Genomic DNA, 19,930 nt, shown 5'->3' on the forward strand with positions numbered 1-19,930 from the left:
GGACTAAGTTGATTCTCCTCCACGAGGCTTCCGTAAACCACTGGCCTTGAGGACACTCTTCCTATTTCTCCAGCCTCTATCATCTCACTCCAAGTTCTGGTCTTGCTGACTTCTTTTAGTTACTGAAATGGGCCTCCAGTTCCCATGCTGGACCTTTGTATTTGCCCATGCTCTGTACTCTTCTTGGGTCTATTTTCTTGGCCTTATCTCTTCTCATGAGCCTCCCTAACCTACCTACCTCCTACTTGCATGAGAAGCCTTTCCTGTTTCTCAGAAGAGTAGTCCTTTGGCTTTCTGCTCTCAGAGCTCTTTGAACTGGCAGTAAGTTAACACTTACAACACTGTTATGATAATGCATTTCATGTGTGCCACCCCTGCCAAGCTGTGCGATTGGTGATGTGGGCGCCATGCCTGTCTTGTTCTTGCTGTGTCCTCAGAACCTAGCATGGTGCCTGGCACATAATAGAAGTTCATTTAATACTCATCAGGGAATGAAAGTGCCCATATTTCTGTATGCTAAAAATTGGACCCATCTTGGAAAAGTTCACAAACTTCACATTACTGATGTACTTCCACAGGAAGTTTGAAAAATATATATTTGTGTATTTATGTATTAAGCTACCTTTGTGGGAAGGAGCATAACTTGAGAATAAATACAAGGGAGCGGACTTGGCCCAGTGGTTAGGGTGCCTGCCTACCACATGGGAGGTCCGAGGCTCAAACCCCGGGCCTCCTTGACCCGTGTGGAGCTGGCCCATGCGCAGTGCTGATGTGCGCAAGGAGTGCCGTGCCACGCAGGGGTGTCCCCCGCGTAGGGGAGCCCCACATGCAAGGAGTGCGCCCCGTAAGGAGAGCTGCCCAGCACGAAAGAAAGTGCAGCCTGCCCAGGAATGGCCCCGCCCACACGGAGAGCTGACGAAGCAAGGTGGTGCAACAAACAGAAACACAGATTCCTGTGCCGCTGATAAGGATAGATGCAGTCGCGGAAGAACACACAGCAAGTGGACACAGAGAGCAGACAACTGGGGGGGCGGGGAAGGGGAGAGAAATAAATAAAATCATAAAAAATAAAAGAATAAATACAAAATTCAGCCAATGTAATTACCAGTTAATGGATGCGAATGATGGTTAAAAGGAAAAGAGAAAACTAGAAAGATACAGAGTCCAAGATAAAAAGAAAAAACACATGAGAAATGAAGAAAGAGTGAGGCAGCAGAAGAGAAGGAGTGATTCAGCACTAGAGTTATGCTCTGAAGTGGAAGTGGGGACAGGAGAGGAAGGGCTGAGGGGATGCTCTTTGAGGGAGGTAATGAAAATCTTCACAAATCATTATTTGGTCCAAGGGCAAAGCTATCCAGACATGAAGTTCAGGTATGTCTTTATGTTGTACAACTGGTAGATATATGGGATGTTCCTTGTTACTACCCAAAAAGTAACCACAAAGGCCAGTGAGCAAGAACAAAGCACTTGACAGACATCACGGCAGGGGCTGGGTGAGCAAGTCTACGGTGCGGTGACATCAGGTGTCACAGTGGAGATGACAGGCTGCCCTGCGTGGTGACCCAGCACAGGCTGCTGCAGGGGGAGGGGGACAGAGATGCGTAATGAGGGGCTGCTCCTAAACAGAGGAGAGTTGGTAGGAAATTGAAAAATATCAAGAGACATAGGAAGGGGAGAAAGAGCTGAGATATATAGAGCAAGATAGCCAGAGGGAAAGAAAAAGGGAGTAAGGAGAAGAACGCCACGTGAGGTCAGAGGAAGGAGAAACAGAAAGAGCTGGGGAGAAGAAAGAGCTATGGGCTGTGAGAAACAGGCAGAGAAATGGGCAGAGATGGGGGAAGGGTAAAAAGAGAGCGAGGGGTAAGAAGATGCGCAGCAAGACAAGCACAGCCAGTGACAGTAGCTGGAGTGCCGGTGACCTGCAGGCTGGAGGATTCCACGGGAAGACGGGGAGGGGCAGGACGTTCCTACCTGGGCGTGTGGGAGCTTCCAGGTCTTACGGGATTTCCCGCTGTGTCAGCTCCTCGGTCCCACATCGAGATCCCTAGGGAGTCTTGTTGCTTCAGGCAGGTATCAGCAGTGAGGACTCTGAAGAACCCCGTGAGGAGGAGGGTCCCAGGGAAGAATTGTCGGGGTCCAGCTGAGGAAGGGGAGGTCTGGTCTGTTGCTGGAAGTCCATAGTCTGTCTTCAGAGCCCCCCTTTCCTGGGGTGTTTTCCTCTGAGTGCATTCCACAGGCGACGGTTCAGTGAACACTGGGAGTCCGTTCTCTGCATCGATCTTATTTGGTACTTGGGGAAATGCAGGAAGGAAAGACCCTATTTATTGGATATGTGTGTTCACATACGGATGCTAGAGTAGAAACAAGCTGGCATATTTCTGTCATCATCCTTTCGCGCTTTCATGCCTATTTATACTGATGTCCTGAAATGATGTACTGATTTTCATCCCAACTGGTTTAGTTTCATAGGCTACTCCAGCAAATGCTGTGAAAAGGGTTGTTTTAAACAATGATAATTTATTAGCTTACAGTTTTGAGGCCAGGAAAATGTCCAAATTAAGGCATCATCAAGGCAATGCTTTCTTCTCATTTGTATACCTATGTATGTGTTTTTTTTATGCTTTCTTTTCAAAGACTGACTGCCGTGATCCTTGGCTCCTCTGCCATATGGCAAGGCATGTGGCAGCTTCTCTTAATCTCTCTCTTCTCTTCCCAGTTTTGCTGAGTTCAGCTTCTTGCTTCTGTGGTTTTGCTCTATGTCTGAATTTCATTCTCTTGTAAAGGACTCCAAAATTAGGATTAAGACCCATCCTGATTGAGGTGAATCACACCTTAACTGAAGCAACCTCATCAAAAGATCCTATGTACAATGGGTTTACCTTCACAGGAATGGATTAGATTTAAGTACATTCAGCTTCAAACCACCACACTCCTCCCCCTGGACCCCTAAAAGACATGTTCTTTCCATATGCAAAATACATTCATTCCATCACCATATCCCAAAAGCCTTAAATGATTTCTGAAACAGGGTTTAGTACAAAGTCTTATCAAAATTGGTTATGGGTATGGTCTGCCCTGGTGCACAGTTCCCCTCTCTATGGAACTGTGAAACCTAGAGAACAAGTTATCTGCTTCCAATATACAATGGAGGGACAGGAATAGGATAAACATTTCCATTCCCCTAGGAAGAAATAGGAAAGAAAACAAGGATCACAGGTCCCAAACAATTCCAAAACTCTAAAAGGCATACTCCATTAGATTTCAAGATCAGAGAGTCAACTATGGAATGATTTTTTGTCCTTCGGGCCTCATGGAGCAGCACCCCCACCCCTTCCGAGCACTTGCACAATGGTCTTGCTCTCCCGGAAAATGGGAGTGAAGTTTCCACCCTCTTCAAGCATTGGGGTGACACCAGACTTTGCAGTCTTCAGGGCACAGGGTCAACCCTTTTAAAATAGTCTAGTCAAAGCCATTCTATGCAATCTCCAGTGCATGGGCTCCACCCTATCTGAAGCCTGGGACAGCAGCACTCTTCCTGAACAACAGGGTAGAAGTTCTCCCTCTTTAAGGGCCGGGGCATACTCACCATATCCATACACATAGGTGGGCCTGCTTTGTTGGCCCAGGAAGATGTCTTCAGTCCAGACCTCAGTTTCCATGATTCTGCCCTTGAAGTAGTTTTTCCTTCAATCTGTCCCTTTTCTGTTCCTTTTATTCTGGGTTGGCAGTGGTTCCATTCATACAGATCTCACGACAAAACTGTTTTGCTTGTAGTACACAGGGGTTCCAAACCGTATGACAAAAGAACTTTCCACAGATCTCTGGAAAACTACATCTCCAATCCTGACTTGCTCTGAAATGGCTAACTGGGTCTGTATTAGTCAGCCAATGGGGTGCTGATACAAAGTACTAGGAATCTGTTGGCTTTTATAAAGGGTATTTATTTGCGGTAGAAGCTTACAGTTACAAGGCCCTAAATAGTCCAGCTGAAGGTTACTTCCTGTGACGTTAGGCTAATGTGTCAGCTCGGCCAGGTAATTGTGCCCAGTTGTTTGGTCAAGCAAGCACTGGGCTAACTGTAATACAAGAGAATTTATGGACTTTAATCACCATTGGCTTTCCTGCAGTGGTAAATCTTAGATAGCTGATCACAATTACATCAATCAGGGAGATTGCCATCAGCAGTGAGTGATGCTTTATCCAATCAGTTGAATGCCTTAAAAGGGGAAGTGATTCCAGCATTGAGTGAGAATTTCTCAGCTCATCTTTGAACTCTCAGAACTCATCAAGAACCTTCATTGGACTTTCACTGGAGCCCCTAGTTGCAGCCTGCCTGCGGAACCTCAACTTGTACATCCTCATCATCATGTGAGAGACTCTTATAGAATTGCATACTATTGACAGATATCTCTTGTTGATTCTGTTTCCCTAGAGAACACTGACTAATACATTTCCCTACCATACTCTGTTGCCAGGTGTTGAAGCAAGATGGCAATCAACATCTGTGAGGATTCAGCCTTCCTCTTCTCTTTAAGGCTCTCTAGGTCCAGCTTCTGATCTCAACTGTAGGCTGGCATAGGCCTCATCTCTCTCCCCAGGGCTTGTTTCTTTCTGGGCTCAGCTGCTCTTTTTTTCCCCACAAGGTCAGCTGTAAACTATCAGGCAAATGGCTCATCTCTTCTCCCAGGTTCTCTGCCCTATCAATGGAGCTGTCTCTCATCCTCTGTGTATCTTCTCTGTGTATCTACTTCTGTCTTCTTGATTGAATGCTCATTTATATAATCCACCAAGGGAGTGGGGACTCAACCCTGCTTACCCTAATGACTTGGTCAAATCAAAGCCCTAATCTTGATTTCCTAATCTGAGGAAAGCCTTTGAATTTAAATCAATCATAGGGTGTCATGCCCAGAGTAACAGACCAGTTTGCAAACATAATCAATATCTCTTTTTTTGGAATTCATAAATAATATCAAACTGTCACAGGGTCCATATTCAGTTAAATCCATATATGGAACATTATTCTCTGGGGACTCACTTTCTAGAAGCTCAGAATTTTCAAGCCATAAATTTCTACTTTCTTTGTGCTCAGGAGTTCAGTTTTCACCTTATCCCTTTCCTTTCACATTTTACCATAAACTGCAAGGAGAAACCAGGCTTCACTTTCCTCATTTAGCTTAGAAATTTCCTCAGCTAGATATCTAAGTTCATCACTCTCAAATTCTGCCTTCTGTCTGGCATCAGAATTCAATTTTGCCAATTCTTCTGCCACTTTAAAACAAGGATTGCCTTTCTTCCAGTTTCCAGTAACACATTCATCATTTTCTTCTAAGACCTCATCAGAAATAACTTTAGCAACCATATTTCTATGAACAGTCTCTTTAAAGCAAAGTAGCACCTCACATTTCTTTCACCCTCTACCGATTACCCAATTCTAAAGCCATTTCCACATTTTTGCAGTAGCAACACCCTACTCCTGGTACCAAAATCAGTTTCATTTCCTGGGCTGCTCCAGCAAATACCATGAAAAAGGTTGGCTCAAACAATGGGTATTTATAAAGTTACAGTTTTTGAGGCCAGGGAAATTTTCAAGTTAAGGCCTCATCAAAGTGATGTTTTTTTTCCTGAAGACTGGCTGCTACAATCCTTGGCTCCTCTGGCAAGGCAAAGCAAATGGTGATACCTGCTGGTCTCTCTCTTCTCTTCCTAGTTTTGTTGATTTCAGCTTCTTTCTTCCATGGTGCTCGCTCTGCCTTTATTTCATTATCTTATAAAGGACCTCAGGAATAGGATTAAGATCCACCTTGATTGAGGTGGGTCACTCCTTAACTGAAGTAGCCTCATCTACAGGTCCTACTTACAATGGGTTTACATTCACAGGAATGGATTTGATTTAAGAACATATTTTTTTCTGGGGTACATGTAGCTTTAAACTACCACAGCAACCAGCCCCTAACATCTGTAGAAAACAGAAAGCTAAATAATTTTTGATCGCTTGATACATAATATTGTCACTGGAAACTTGGAAAGACATAAATTTCCAATCCTGCCATTTAACTACTGATGGAAATGATTAATCTCAAATCCAATAATAGTCATTTTGACCAGTGTCTTCCAGCATGGCATTGGCTTGTATACAGAATTATTTTTCAAAAATAATTTTGAAAACAACATCTCATGTTATCTTTACAACATCCATAAAGAGTGGGCAGAATAACTATAATTATCCTTGTTTTATGATGAGGAAACTTAAGCACATCAATGCCTAAGTGCCTCTTAAAAAGTCATATGGAGAGGTAAAGCCAGAGGCAAGACTAGCATCCTAGATACCCACACCTGATTTCAGTGGCCATTTGTTTCCTTTAGAAAGAAGAGAAGGAAATAATAATTGAACATGACTGATATTACTTGTTACAGAATTTATGACTCTTTTATCAAACTGTTGCTATTTCTCTCCCATGGAGTTTATAAACATAAGCATTATTTTTATGTTTATGTTTATATATCCCAAGTTCAATCCTGCAAGAACTTTAGCAAATGTTTTGCCATTGCATAATGAGGGAAGCTCTGTTTCTAGGTTCTGATATCAATTTCCTTACCACCAAGCCAATAGAACATTTTAAGTTTTTAGTATGGCAATATCCCAATACCAGTACCAATATCTTTACTGGTTCCATATTATAGTCTATAGGATAATTGTTATAATAAATAGAATCCAAACATATAATAGCTCAAGCAAAATAGAAGTTAGTTTTTAAAGATTTATTGTTTTAAGTTTATTTCTCTCCCCTTCCTCCTCCCCACCCCCATTGTCTGCTCTCTGTGTCCATTCGCTGTATGTTCTTCTGTGTCCACATTGCAGTCTTAGCAGCAGCACCAGGAATCTGTGTCTCTTTTTGTTGCATCATCTTGCTGCATCAGCTCTCTGTGTGTGTGGCACCACTCCTGTGCAGGCTGCGCTTTTTTCACGTGCGGTGGCTCTCCTTGCGGGGCGCACTCCTTGCACATGGGGCTCCCCTATGTGGGAGACACCCCTGCGTGGCACGGCACTCCTATGCACATCAGCAGTGCACATGGGCCAGCTCACCACATGGGTCAGGAGGGCCCTGGGTTTGAACCCTGGACCTCCCATATGGTAGGCAGACGCTCTATCAGTTGAGCCAAATCTGCTTCCCCAAAATAGAAATTTGTTTCTAATTTTTGTGAACAGTCCGAGGTTCCTTTTGGTAGGAAGGATGGATGAGATTCTACTTACTTATTTGAAGAACCTGATCGGTGGAGCTTCTATTGCCTTTTGCACATGTTCTCGAAGTTTTCCACATATGAGAAAAATTGCATAGGTAGAAAAATATGTAGAAGCAAATTGAAAAGGTAAGAAGTGGAGCGTGAGTTGTAAGAAGAGTTTTTTAAGACAAAGCAATGTTGGCCATTGTGGGTAAAATTTTCCCAGCCTTTGGTGGTAAGTCAGATGAATCCAAAGGACAGACTAGCATAATTTGGGGGTGGGGGTACATTCCAGCCCTAGGTCTTTATCTTTCCATGTCTTTCCTATTGTTTTTTTGTTTTTTGTTTTGTGTGTGTGTGTTTTGTTTTTGTGTGTGTGTATGTGTGTGATTTTCTTCTGAGTTGGTTCCTGGGTCACACATCAAAATCCCTAAAGGATTTCACTCCCTTCTACAATGATCAGCACTTGTTTCTCTTCAGGAAATAATAAAGGAGAAAAGACCCAAGAACATAATTCTTCAAGAACATGGCCAGGCAAGGAAGATGAGGACTGTGGTTAGGAGCCTGCAATTCCTCCTTGTGTTCCACATGCAAGGGGTCCAGTTTATCCTTGGATCCATTATCTACATTTACCTTCTACGTCATAAATTCCCTGTTTAAGGAGCTGCACCCTTTGATTGACTGTATGTACTCGTATACTAATGTTTTAGTTGAAATATGCTAGCAAGATTATGTTGTTCATTTATTAGAACAGTTGTAAATTTACAGAAAAACCGTGCAGAAAGGACATATATGCCCCTGCCCCCCCAGTCTTCCTTATTATTAACATTTTCATTAGTGTGGGGTTTTTGTTACAGTTGATGGAACAATGTTATTATAATTATACTATTAACTATACTCCACAGGTTACATTAGGGTTCATTCTTATGTTGTTTTTTAAACTGCATAAAGTCAAAGTTTTGACTTTATGATGTGATTTCCATACTAAATTCTCATATTTACTTTGTTTTCTATAGAGCACAGAAAAGTAAGTATTCTATAAGTTGATAACGTTGTCATTTAGGCACAAATATGAAAGGTCTCAAAAGACAACTGGCTATCTAGTTAGTGCCAAAAAGAAAATCTGCAGAACAACTATTCCTAACCCAAATAATATCTTTGACAAATGTCCTCCAGTATGCCATTGGCTAATGTAATACTTCTTCAAAGAATTTTTGCAAATAAATAAGGACTTTCTTTTTCATACACCCTGAAGGGTTAGGCAGGATACTTGTTGTCTCTCTGTTTCATAAATGAAGAAATCAAACATATACATATTTAAGTCTTTTGTTTTGCAAAGTTTCATGGAGATTTTAAGATTCATACTAACTCTTTGCTCTGTCTTTCCCAATTAAAAATTTTGTTTTATATATGATGTACAGCATATTATGATTAGATGAATCTATCTGTTGTAACAAATACCTACCCCCCTGCCCACTGTGGCTCAAACACAATAGAACTTTATTTCCAACTTATCTAAAAAGGTCAAGGGTGTTACATGTTGGTGGAGGTGGAGGCAAGGTGTGTTGGATGGTTCTGCTACAGAGTCATTCAGGGACTCTGGAGTCTTTGCCATTCTCATCCAGGGCTTCCAATCCGCAAAAGGAGTATAGGAGATATCACTTTTGTGCACATTCCTTTGGCTAGAACTCAGGCAAATGGTCACACCTTGCTGCAAGGGAAGTTGGGGAATATAGTTTAGTTGTGTGTCCTAGAAAAAGAGAAGGCCATGGGTTTTGGTGAGCAGCGTGCAACGTCCAGTGCCCTGCTCCTGGGCTCTCCTGGGTCCTCCACCAAGTATTTGGTGGCGTTTCGGGCAGGAAAAATGTTCCTGAAAGGAACGACCGTCACCGCAGGGAACCGGAGAGGGCTCACGTACACGCTGCAGGCTGACGATTGCCTCATTCGCGTCTGCGGGGCCACCTGGACGCGGGGAAGGTCCCCGCGCAGCCTGCCCCACGCCCGTGCGTTCCGGCGGGGCCGCCGCGCCCCAGCGACAGCCCGAGGTGCTCAGGCTTGAGGCAGGGTGCGGGCGCCTCTTCTTTGGGATGCAGGAGCCCCAAACCGAGCGGGACCAGGAGCGCTGCGGGAGAGTGGACGCGGATCTGAGCAAGGCCGCGCTGCCGGGGCACCGCGGGCATCTGCAGTGCCTGCTGGGGACCGGGTGCGGCAGCGGCTCACGCAGCTCACCGCACCCGCCTGCGTGGAGGACTGGGTGGCTTCGGGCCCTGGAGCCTAGTTACCGGGCAGCGGGGGCTTCCGACCTGCAGCCCTTCGTGCAGCTCCCAGAGCCAGGCGGCCACTACCCTCCGCCGCCTCCTCTGCCCGTGCCACCCCAGGCCCCTCTGCTCCGGCAGCTGCCGCTGTCACCAGCCCGAGCCCCGCCCCCAACCCATCCAACTGAGCGACCTCCAGAACCTTCCAGCCGGCGAGGGTGGGAGTGACCTGGCCAGCGGGCCGACGCCCGACCTCGTGCTCCCGTGGCCCTCGCCCAGACAGCGAGGAGAGGCAGGGCGCGCCCTCTGGCCGCGCTTCCCGCGGTCTCGGGCATGGAGAGGCAGGGCGCGCCCTCTGGCCGCGCTTCCCGCGGTCTCGGGCATGGAGAGGCAGGGCGCGCCCTCTGGCCGCGCTTCCCGCGGTCTCGGGCATGGAGAGGCAGGGCGCGCCCTCTGGCCGCGCTTCCCGCGGTCTCGGGCATGGAGAGGCAGGGCGCGCCCTCTGGCCGCGCTTCCCGCGGTCTCGGGCACGCCCAGCGCGACCTTGGCCTCGGGACAGCGGGGCCGCTCAGGTGCCAGTCCCACCTGCCCGCGGAGGCTGGAGGCCGCCAGCAGGGGCGACGTGGGGGCATTTGCCAAAGCACTGCAGACCAGCGCCAAGTCGGGGCAGAGCTGGGCGACACCAAGGGCAAGAAGGATGAGGAGGAAGACGTGAGTTTAGATTGTTATTTGCGTCTTGTAAGGAGTTCAGAATTCTTAGTAATTCTGGCTTCAGTAGCCGCGTTTGTGGCTACCTTCACACCTCTGTTTAAACTTACTAATAAATAAAAGTCGTTTCTTCTACCTGCCAAAAGAATTTAAAAAGGCTGTACTGGTTAAGAAAACAAGCACCAACTGTATGCTAATCACAATAAAACCTGCTTTAAATAGGTTAAGAGAAAAAGGATGGAAAATAGATTCCTTGTTAACCTTAGTTGTTAAAATTAATCAAAAGAATGCTGGAGAAGGTGATATAATATCAAACAAAGTAGATTTCATAACCAAGAATATTATACCAGCAAGGCATTTCATGTTAATAAAGGGGCCAAATCATCAAGAGGATATAATAATCCCAAATGCATATGCACTGAACAGGAGAGCTTCAAAATGCATGAAGCAGAGAACTCCAAGAGGAAAAGATAAATCGACAATTATAGGAGGAGATTCCAAAATCCTTCTTTCTATGATTCGTAGAACAAATGGGAAAAAAAAAATCAGTAAGAATACAGACATCTTCAACAACACTATCAACCAGCTGGACCTAACATACATAATGCATTCCAATATATATTAGGTTTTGCTAGTTTATGCTATGGCCATGAACAACCCTGAGGTTTCAATGACTCAGTACAACAAAAGTTTTATTTCTTGCTCACTCGAAGCCCACTGTGGATCTGGAAGCCTTTCTGGGGTGGTAGTGAATTTATGTACCAAGGTTTCTTTAGGCTCTGTCCTCTCAACGCAAAGGCTCCATGGTCAGTGTGGCAGGGGAGAGGATGCACAGAGACCTCTTACTCCTTTTCTTTGACTCAGCTTGAGAATGGCACGTCACTTCTATCTAGAGACCATGGTCAGAATTAGCCATTTGGCCCTGCCTAGTGCAAAGGCTGGGAAATGTAGGGTGAGCTGCACTGTTTCTGTCACAAATACAAATGATAGACTGGCATAGAACCACTTCTAGATAATGATGTAAGGATCCTGCCAATCCAACACACTAAACAAAAAGGAGTTACAAAGAACAAAGGCCAAAGACTTAAACACTAAACCTAAGTGAAAGATATGACTTTATGAGGAGGCAAAGGAGTGAAAATAGAATACACTACAAGGGAAAGATTCAAGGAGAAAATATTTTGCTTGATCTGGGATGGAATTTCTTCAGTTCTTCTAGATAACTGTAGTCCCAGAAAATCTATTTTCTGTCAAGACCCTTGAAGTTTGACCTGTTTAAGAAACCATCCTCCTTTTAGTCCTTCTGTATGTAATGCATCTCTTTCTGGACTGTTGTAAGATTTTCCCCCTTATCACTCGTTTTTAAGGGATTTGATTATGATGTGTTTTCTTCATGTTTCTTGTGGCTGGTGCTTTGTTGAGCCTCTTGGGTGTATGGGTTTCTGTCTCATTTGTTTCTGAATCATCCCTAAGTATTTTCATTAATTGTAATGAGAAGTTTTTTTGATTGGGTATACTGGGACCCAATAAATGCAAAACTGCATTTATTACCCAAACCCCAGTCTCCTGGTAGATGGGCCATATGACTTTCCATAGCCCCCCAAAATGCACCAAGGGTCAGTGCTCAATAATCCTTTAAAGATAAGAGAATTTCCCTTTTTTTCCAGAACATGGTTACCTTGAAGAATAGACATAGGTCTCTGGGAAGGACTAGGAAACATATCAACTGTGGTTTCTGGGGTCTGCATTTATTTCACTTACCACCATCTAGCTCAGTAGACAACTAGAACTGCTTCTTCTTGCTTGAATTAACATTTTGAATACAGAATTTTTGCTATGTGTAGCCACAGTTATACAGTCATGTGTCTTAGACATGATTTTAAATGATTTATGTACAAAACCTCATTCAATGTTCAAAATTACCCACTCCAACAATAGAAGTTCTTTATTGAATCATGAAATGGTGCACTGGAGACTCAATTTTGGGGCAGCTAGAGACAGTAGTTTGTGGGGCTGTGATACTTCCCTGCAGTATATGTTCTGAAACAGCTAACAATACAACAAAATACATTTATCCTTGTTGCAGATACATTGAGTCAGAGAACCTGTCAAGCAAGGCTTGTCAGTGTGCTCTTTTCAGATTCCAGCAGTTCAATTACTTTCGTAGTCAGCAAAGAAAGAAAGGCGAAGGTGGCAGCTCCCTGTGACCTTTGTCCCACAAGACAGCAGTGAAAAGAAAGGGGCTGGATGGTATGAAGATGCAACATGAGGGATGGCACAAACTCATGCTGCACCTACGTGGTTTTATAGCCTGTAGCTGTACCCTAAAGAGGGCAAAGCAGAAAGCCTCCTATCTCATCAGAACCCCAAGGTGATGAGAAACTGTCATGACAGCCTCCCAAAAAGTTAGGGGGAGAGTGGGAAATGGCTGTGTAGCAGCTCCTCACTAGCCTCTCAACCCCTGCTGTTCCAAGAGGATCACACTGAGGGTTAGTGTTCAAGCAGTTCCTTGAAGATACGGGACTTAGACTTAGGTATGCTGAGGCTTAGGTCAGCTGCAGGGAAGACTTGCTTGGGTGGCCTGCGCAGGGATGTGCAGGGTTGCTGGGATCCGCTGGCAGAGCCTTTCCACAATGGGACCAAGAAGTATCTAAGGTTTTAGTGTCCAAGGGAGGAATGCTTCTCCCAGCAGGACCTACTAGGGTTCCATGAATAGAAAGTTGGAAATGCTATGTAGCCACTTGGGGCTTCCTGATGCCACTGATAAATGGCAAAAAGGGAGCTATCCAGTATTAAGAAAGGTAATCAGTGACAAAATGGGTATATAAATAACAGTAGCCATCTATGACAGGTTCAGATGTTAATAAAATACAATGGAGAAAAGATCACTTTCATGGTAACAACAAAATGCATAAAACAGTCAGGTTTGAACACACACATGTAGTCTTGTGCTGGGAGAAGGAAAGCAGAGAATATTTTACTGTAGAACCCAATGGAAGATTTGAATAAGTAGAAAGACGTAGTATGATCCTTTATGGAAAGACTCAATAACTTTAATAGTAAATTTCGCTCCAAATTAATCACTAAAAGAACTTGACGAGACAATTTAAAAAAGAAAGAGTTTGAAAAAGAAGTGTGCTATTGTTACAGCAAAGCCAGGAGTTCTGAGCAGCAGAAAAACCCAAACGGCATTTGGAGAGGCAGAGGAACAGATTTATTACGTGCGGGCCCAGAGGAGAGTCAGTCTCCAAATTCTGAACCCTGTCTTACAGTTTTACAGGTTTATATAGGGTTTTATGTAGAATTAGCATGGCTCTCACTTATTGGCTAATGCATTGCTGGGTTGGTGTGCAAATTTCCTACTGTAATATGCAAGTGGGGTTACAGAAGTAGAAAGCAAGAATGGTCAATTAGATAGTTTCTTGCAAGGTCATATTCTTGCAAGGGAGTTACAGAAGCAAAAGGCAGGTGTGGTCCATTAGACAGTCTCTTGCAAGGTCATGCTCTCCTGTTTCTCAACACTATGATAGTATTTGCAAGCTGCTGATAGGACTGAAACAGGGAGATAGAAATTGGATACATTAACACAGGGGCTCCAAACCAGAAATGTTGTCTGTTTCCTGGATTGCAAAAATCTCTTTGAAATATTTCTCAAATGCGGCTTCTAGTTTATGTCCCAGGTAGATGAAATTACTGCCCTGAAAAAGTAAGGACAAAAAATATTAATCACCATTGTCCATGAGTCTAGACTCCTTATGTTTCAGATAATTGGGAACCTCATTTTATATTATCATCTCAAATGTCAAGTGAGAATTAATCCAGATAAAAGTATCTTATGTTCCCTGAGAGCTTGGTTACTTCTCTGTTTCTGGAAAACAGAAAATCAAAAATTGGACTCTATTATGGTCTAATTACTGATCAGAAATTGATTAAATTTTCTTAAAAGTCTAGTTATTTGATTTTTGAACACAGTATTTATTATTCATAACACTATGATAGTACAGAAGTGTCTAAAGTAAATTAATGATGTCTTCCTTTTCCCTTCCCTCTCACCCATTGAGGTAATCCTTGTTAACTTTTTGATATACCACTAGGAATTTCAGGGGTAAAGAAATCCAAAATTTTGAAATTTGAGATATTTGATTTTATTTCATCTTTAGAAAAGAGAAGCACTTTTGCCTTTAAGTGCAACTCTGTTTCTGTGCAAGGGAATAGGTCTGCAATCTAGTGCTCTCTCTGGGAGAAAATCCAGTATGGAGACGTGAAGAAGGTCCCCAAGGTCCTAGGGAGTTTATCGTTACTTTTCCCTCCTTGGGTAGTGTAGCAGTTTAATATTACTTATGAATTGCAATAAAAGATATTTGATTATGTTTGTAAACTGATCTGTTCCTCTGGGTGTGATACCCCTTTGATTGTATTAGATTCAGCTGAGATGTCTTTGATTAAATTATGTTAAGATTAGGGCTTTAATTCAACCATGGCAGTAAGACAACTCACAATGAGTTCCTGCTCCCTTTGTAGGCTGTATAAAAGGACATTCACTCAAGAAGAACACAGAAGTAAATGCACAGAAGCCCATACATGAGAAAAGAGGAAGGGAGCTCCATGGACATGGTAGAGGTCCTGGAAGAGAGATGAGCCATTCGCCTGATAGTCTACAGCTGACTTTGTAAAGAGACTGGAGTAGCTGAGTCCAGAAAGAAATGAGCCCTCCAGTCTGCAGCTGAGATCAGAAGTTGGGCCCATGGAGCCTTAAGAGAAAGAGGAAGGTTGAGCCCTCTCAGACGTCACCCACCATCTTGTGTCAATAAATGGCAACAGACATTTGGTGAGGAAGTACCTTTTTTGGTACCTTGAGTTGGACTCTTTAAGGCTTTGTAATTGTAAGCTTCTACCCCAAATAAATACCCTTTATAGAAGCCAACAGATTTCAGTACCCCTTCGGCTAACTAATACAGATGAAAAGGTTTTTAGAAAATTTCAATATTTTATTTGGATGAGATTGCCACATGAGGAGGGAAATTGTAAAATTTTTATGATATAAGAAGATGAAAGACAAAGTGACTTAATTGAAAGAAAACAAAAACAAAAAAAAAAACCCCCACAAACGAACAAACAAAAGAACCCCAGGGCAGCATGGAAAGCCACTTACCTGGTAAAATATCCTGTGGTTATGAAAGATGAGGCGCATGTCCTGCACAAATTTTTCCACTCTCAAGTAAAGATTCTTATTAAGCCTTTTCCGGATCAGGTTTAATGACACAGGCTTCTTTGTATTCTTTTGACAAAAACACCCAAGGAAAGACTATTAGTGTAGGTCAAAGTCTATTTTTTATAGATTCCCATCAGTAAGGCAAAGATAATGGCAGCTTTATCCCATGAAATTCAGACCACAAATTCCACAACTGCCAGATTTATTGTTTGTTGTTGTTACTTACATAATTTGGCCTGTTGGCAAAAAAGAGGCTTTCTGAACAGCAACAGATCTTTAAGAGAAGGAATTCACATTTCTACAACAGAAGAAGAGGTTTGAAGTAAAAAGTGGCTTGAAGGGAATGAGCCCATACACACCCCTCATCAGAATCTATGACTCAGACTGTCATCCAGAACTTTCCCCAAATGTGGTGCTTTTTGGAAAAAATTCCAAAGAAAAACAATTTTCTTTGGAATACCAGTTTTGGCATTAGGTCATGTGATCACAGCACCGCGTGGGGCAATATTCCTCTAGCCTTCTGCAAAGCTCTGCTTCTCTCATGTTAAAGAAAAAGAGGAGGCTTCAGGTTTGCTTCAAACTCACCAACTTTTCCTCAGGTAGCATCGGCCTCTGTAGGACTTCCGATTCCTGACAGAGTGGGAATTCTGGGCACCTCTCCTGAGTATCCTTTATCCTGCAGAAGATACAGCTCCACGGTTCCCTGAGAGGTCAGGCATAAAAGTGAACAGAAGGAAGGTTCTCTGTGAAAACAGCCACCATTTCTATGGCTTCTGAAGTCCTCTATTCAAGAATGGTTGGTGGATTCCACCCTTCAGCCAACTAGACAAAAACACACACACTCTCACTCTTAATTGTGGTAACACACATACAACACAAATACTTCCCACTTTAATGACTTTTAAGTGTAATTTCAGTGGTATTAATTACATCCACCTGTTATACTATCATCACCACCATCCACTACCAAGAAATTTTCATGACCATAAACAGAAACTCTGTACCTATTAAGCAATAACTCTCCATTTCCCTCTCTCCCTAGCCCCCGGTAATCTTAAATCTACTTTCCATCTCTGTGAATTTGCTTATTCTAGAGACCTCACAAAAGTGAAATTGTACAATATTTCTTCCTTTTATGTCTGGATCATTTCACTTAATGTAATGTCTTAGAGATTCATCCATGCTGTAGCAGGTATGAGGACTTCATTTCTTTTTATGGCTAAATCATACTCCATGATATGTCTGTACCACACTTTGTTTATTCGTTCATCTGTTGATGAACACTTCGATTGTTCCCACCTTTTGGCTGTTGTGCATAATGCTGCTATGAACATTGGTGTGGAAGAATCTGAGCTCCTGCCAACTTCTCCCTTGAAGGCCCCCTGCACTCGAGCCCCATGTGGAGCCAATAGCCCTCCATTATCCTACTCATTCCACCTTCTACCATCAATTGTGGTTGCAGAGATGTCAGTCTGTTGAGTGAGGTGACAGGATGAGTGTTGAACTCTCATTCACCTCCAAGCTTGAGGTTCCCACCTGAGCCACAATGAGCTTGATGATGAGCCCTGCCTGCCAGAATCAAACATTGGAAACTGGTACCTTAATTACTGGGGTCTTTGACCTCGATGAACTCAATCACACCATGGTAAACAACAAAGAAACAAACAAAAAACAACAGGAAACCAGCTCTTATTTCTCAACTATGCTGAATGGCACAGAGGACAATCTATAAGCATCCTCTCCTCTAGCATTGCCATGTCTGTGAATAGAATCTGCAGAAACTTCTTAGAAAAGAAATCTATAGATAGGTGTCAGATATCTGCCATTTGCCCCTAGATTCTTTCTCCATTCTTCTCTACATGGTGTCTGCCTTGGGAGACTGTTGATTTGATGGATATGATGATCCATCTATAGTCAGTCAGCTTCTTTCCTTGGTCACCAGTGCTTACTCAGGGAGCCACATAGTGCCAAGATGGTGCTATACATGGGCTCAACAAAAAAGCAGATCTGTCTTCTGCTTCAGCAGCTTGCTCAACTAGCCAAAAGCAGAGATTAATGCTGAACCACTTGGATGGGACCATTCCCTGAGGGGGTGGTAGGCTACTAGTGGCAGATAGATTTTATTAGCCTTCTTCCGTTAAGGAGAATTCCTGGCCGAGATCTGTCTTTCCTATCTGTGCAGCAATTCTGCCACACCATCACTTACAGAATGACTTCTCAATCACCATGGTATACTACACATCACTTCTGACCAAAGACACATTTCACAGCAAAGGAAGTGTAGCGGTGGGTTCACACCCACAGAATCATGTGTCTAATCATGTACCCTGTAACCTACAATCAGCTAGATTGACAGACTGCTGGAATGATCATTAGAAGGATCATTTCAAGCCCAGCTTTATCAACTTTGTGGTGCACCCATAGGAGATATTATATGCAGCCAATGTGTGGTTTAACCACCCCGAACCCAGAATACATGCATCTGGGAACCAGGCAGGGGAGTAAGGTGTGATACCTCCCACTAGTACACCTAGAGGCCACTTGAAGAGTTCTTGCTTCCAATTAAACAGCTCTGGATTACGATTCTGGGTCCTTGCTTCCTCTGCATCAAGACATACATGACAAGTGGCAGAAACTCTGCAGGGTGAGCATGCATGGTTGGGAGAAGAGATGTGCAATGCAGAGGGGAGGAGAGGGACTACAGCCCACTGACCTCTCTGTTTCCACAGATGGAATGTGACAATCTTTATGAAAGGATCTTGAACAAGTATCACAGCAGTAGAGTTGTCCTGCATCTTTGCACACCTCACATTCATTTGCGTTTTCTGGCTGGAAGATGAGATAATAGAGACATGGCTGGAATCAGTGGGACCCCAGAATATGACATGATGGGCTACAACACATTACCTCTGCAAGTAGCAAACTGGACACCTTTAACTTTCTCTTCCCCAAAATGCTAAGGAACGAACACTGAGTGGAAATTTTATAAGTTCAGGGGGAAAGGGCTGTGTGCTAGGCTAGAAAAGTTTTCTCTGTGTGAAAAAAGGATGATGATTTAAAGGCAATCTGAGAAACGTATTATTCTGCTGGCAAAACCCAGTCCTGGACTACAATACCTTCTCTAGTTGTTTTATTGCATTGTCTAAATTGACTTGTGGAAGAGTGACATACTGAGAATTAAATATGATGGAATACATTGAGAAATCACTGCATTCTGTTTTGTTGGCTGTTTGCTGTCCATGAGGTGGAGACAAGGCCTGTGGAGGAGTTCCCAGGCTCTGGATTCTGTGACTGGAGGAACCCCTGGCCTATGCCAGCACCTCTGGGTTAGATGGACTGTGGAGATGACCAGATGGGTTCCTGGGAGGACTCAGCGCTTTGGCTCTGGGCCTGGGGCTTAGTTTGGCATGGAAGTCATGGATGTCAATGGGAAGGAAGGTGGTAGCAGCAACCACCCTGGGCTGAAGACTGGGGCTCTACTCTTATTCTCTGGGCCCATAAAAAAGAGCTGGCATTCTTGTTCTATATAGGAAAGTGAAGGGGCCCACAAAATTGACTGGCACTGGATTTCTTACCATTCTCAATGTTGGCACTTTTAGCCAGATTTAATTTCATTTGGAGAAGTTAAAATTTTGACAGTATTTGCATCCAAGTATTCTGGAGTAATTCACACATTTGAAAAACAATAGAATTTATAGGCCAAAAGTAAGAATTGGTCAAGGAATGAGCCCATTGCTGGGTAAGGGAAACCAAAGTCTTTTTTCCCCTTATTTATTTATTTTATAATTTTGTAGCAATACCACGTGAACGCCTACAGACTACAAATTCAATGTGTGAGTATCATGTGTCTGTGCTGAACAAATGTCCAGGAGAATGGGTACCTGCTTCCTCTCCTGGTCCTACCGAAGCAGAAAGAGGGCAGTTTGAGGAAACCTGTGAGGTGTGGAAACATTTTACCAATGACTAGCAGGGTCTACACCTAGGCGAAAACATCCCACGTATACCATAAGCTGGAAAGAATAATTCTCACCCTCGTGTGACAGTCTAAGTGTCCAGTGCTATTACAGACTGGGGGACTAGTCTGCCCAGTCCTGGGTGGTTGGGACTCTGGTGGGGAGTCAGGAAGTGGGGAAACTGATGAGCAGGGTATCAAGGAACACTATTCTAATTTGTGGGCCAGTTCTTCCTTCTAGAAACTCTACTGCTTTGTTCCATGACACTCTCTCGGAATTTTCCCAACACTCTGCCTCTTCTTTTCATGCTCTTTCCTTAGAATATTGGAATTCCTGGGGGCTCTGTCCTAGACACCCTGCTCATTTCACTACCGGTTCTCCATGGATGACCACAACTACTCCCATGACCACATTTAACCATCGTTATTATTCCCAGGTCTGTATCTCTGCCTCCTTTCAAGCCCCCAAACATCCAAACCCTGCTTTCCATAATCTCCAGTTAGATACCTTTCTTTCATCACATCTTAAATCCATCCTCTCCAGACCACATTGCTTATCTTCATGCTCCAAGATTGCTCCTA

At 43.6% G+C, this 19,930-nt stretch overlaps 1 protein-coding gene across 22 annotated transcripts in view; it reads right to left on the bottom strand.

The window, feature by feature from the left end:
- Nucleotides 1–8,432: 8,432 nt before the first annotated feature.
- The window catches only part of SP100 (SP100 nuclear antigen), a 100,809-nt gene continuing 89,311 nt past the window's right edge, over nucleotides 8,433–19,930 (bottom strand). For 11 of the 22 annotated variants that reach the window (XM_058299914.2, XM_058299918.2, XM_058299915.2 and 8 more), the window contains 5 exons: nucleotides 18,110–18,225; nucleotides 15,982–16,099; nucleotides 15,623–15,694; nucleotides 15,337–15,462; nucleotides 8,690–8,932 (listed from right to left, as the gene is read on the bottom strand). In XM_058299914.2, coding sequence (XP_058155897.1) covers nucleotides 8,705–8,932; nucleotides 15,337–15,462; nucleotides 15,623–15,694; nucleotides 15,982–16,099; nucleotides 18,110–18,225 — 660 coding nt within the window. In that variant the 3' untranslated portion in view covers nucleotides 8,690–8,704. Of the gene's footprint in view, nucleotides 8,933–12,103; nucleotides 13,883–15,336; nucleotides 15,463–15,622; nucleotides 15,695–15,981; nucleotides 16,100–18,109; nucleotides 18,226–19,930 lie in introns of those variants that run through there. The other 11 variants (XM_058299921.2, XM_058299922.2, XM_058299920.2 and 8 more) reach the window with 2 other exon arrangements.

Source organism: Dasypus novemcinctus, chromosome 7 (genome assembly GCF_030445035.2).
Source record: "Dasypus novemcinctus isolate mDasNov1 chromosome 7, mDasNov1.1.hap2, whole genome shotgun sequence".
Lineage (NCBI taxonomy): Eukaryota > Metazoa > Chordata > Mammalia > Cingulata > Dasypodidae > Dasypus > Dasypus novemcinctus.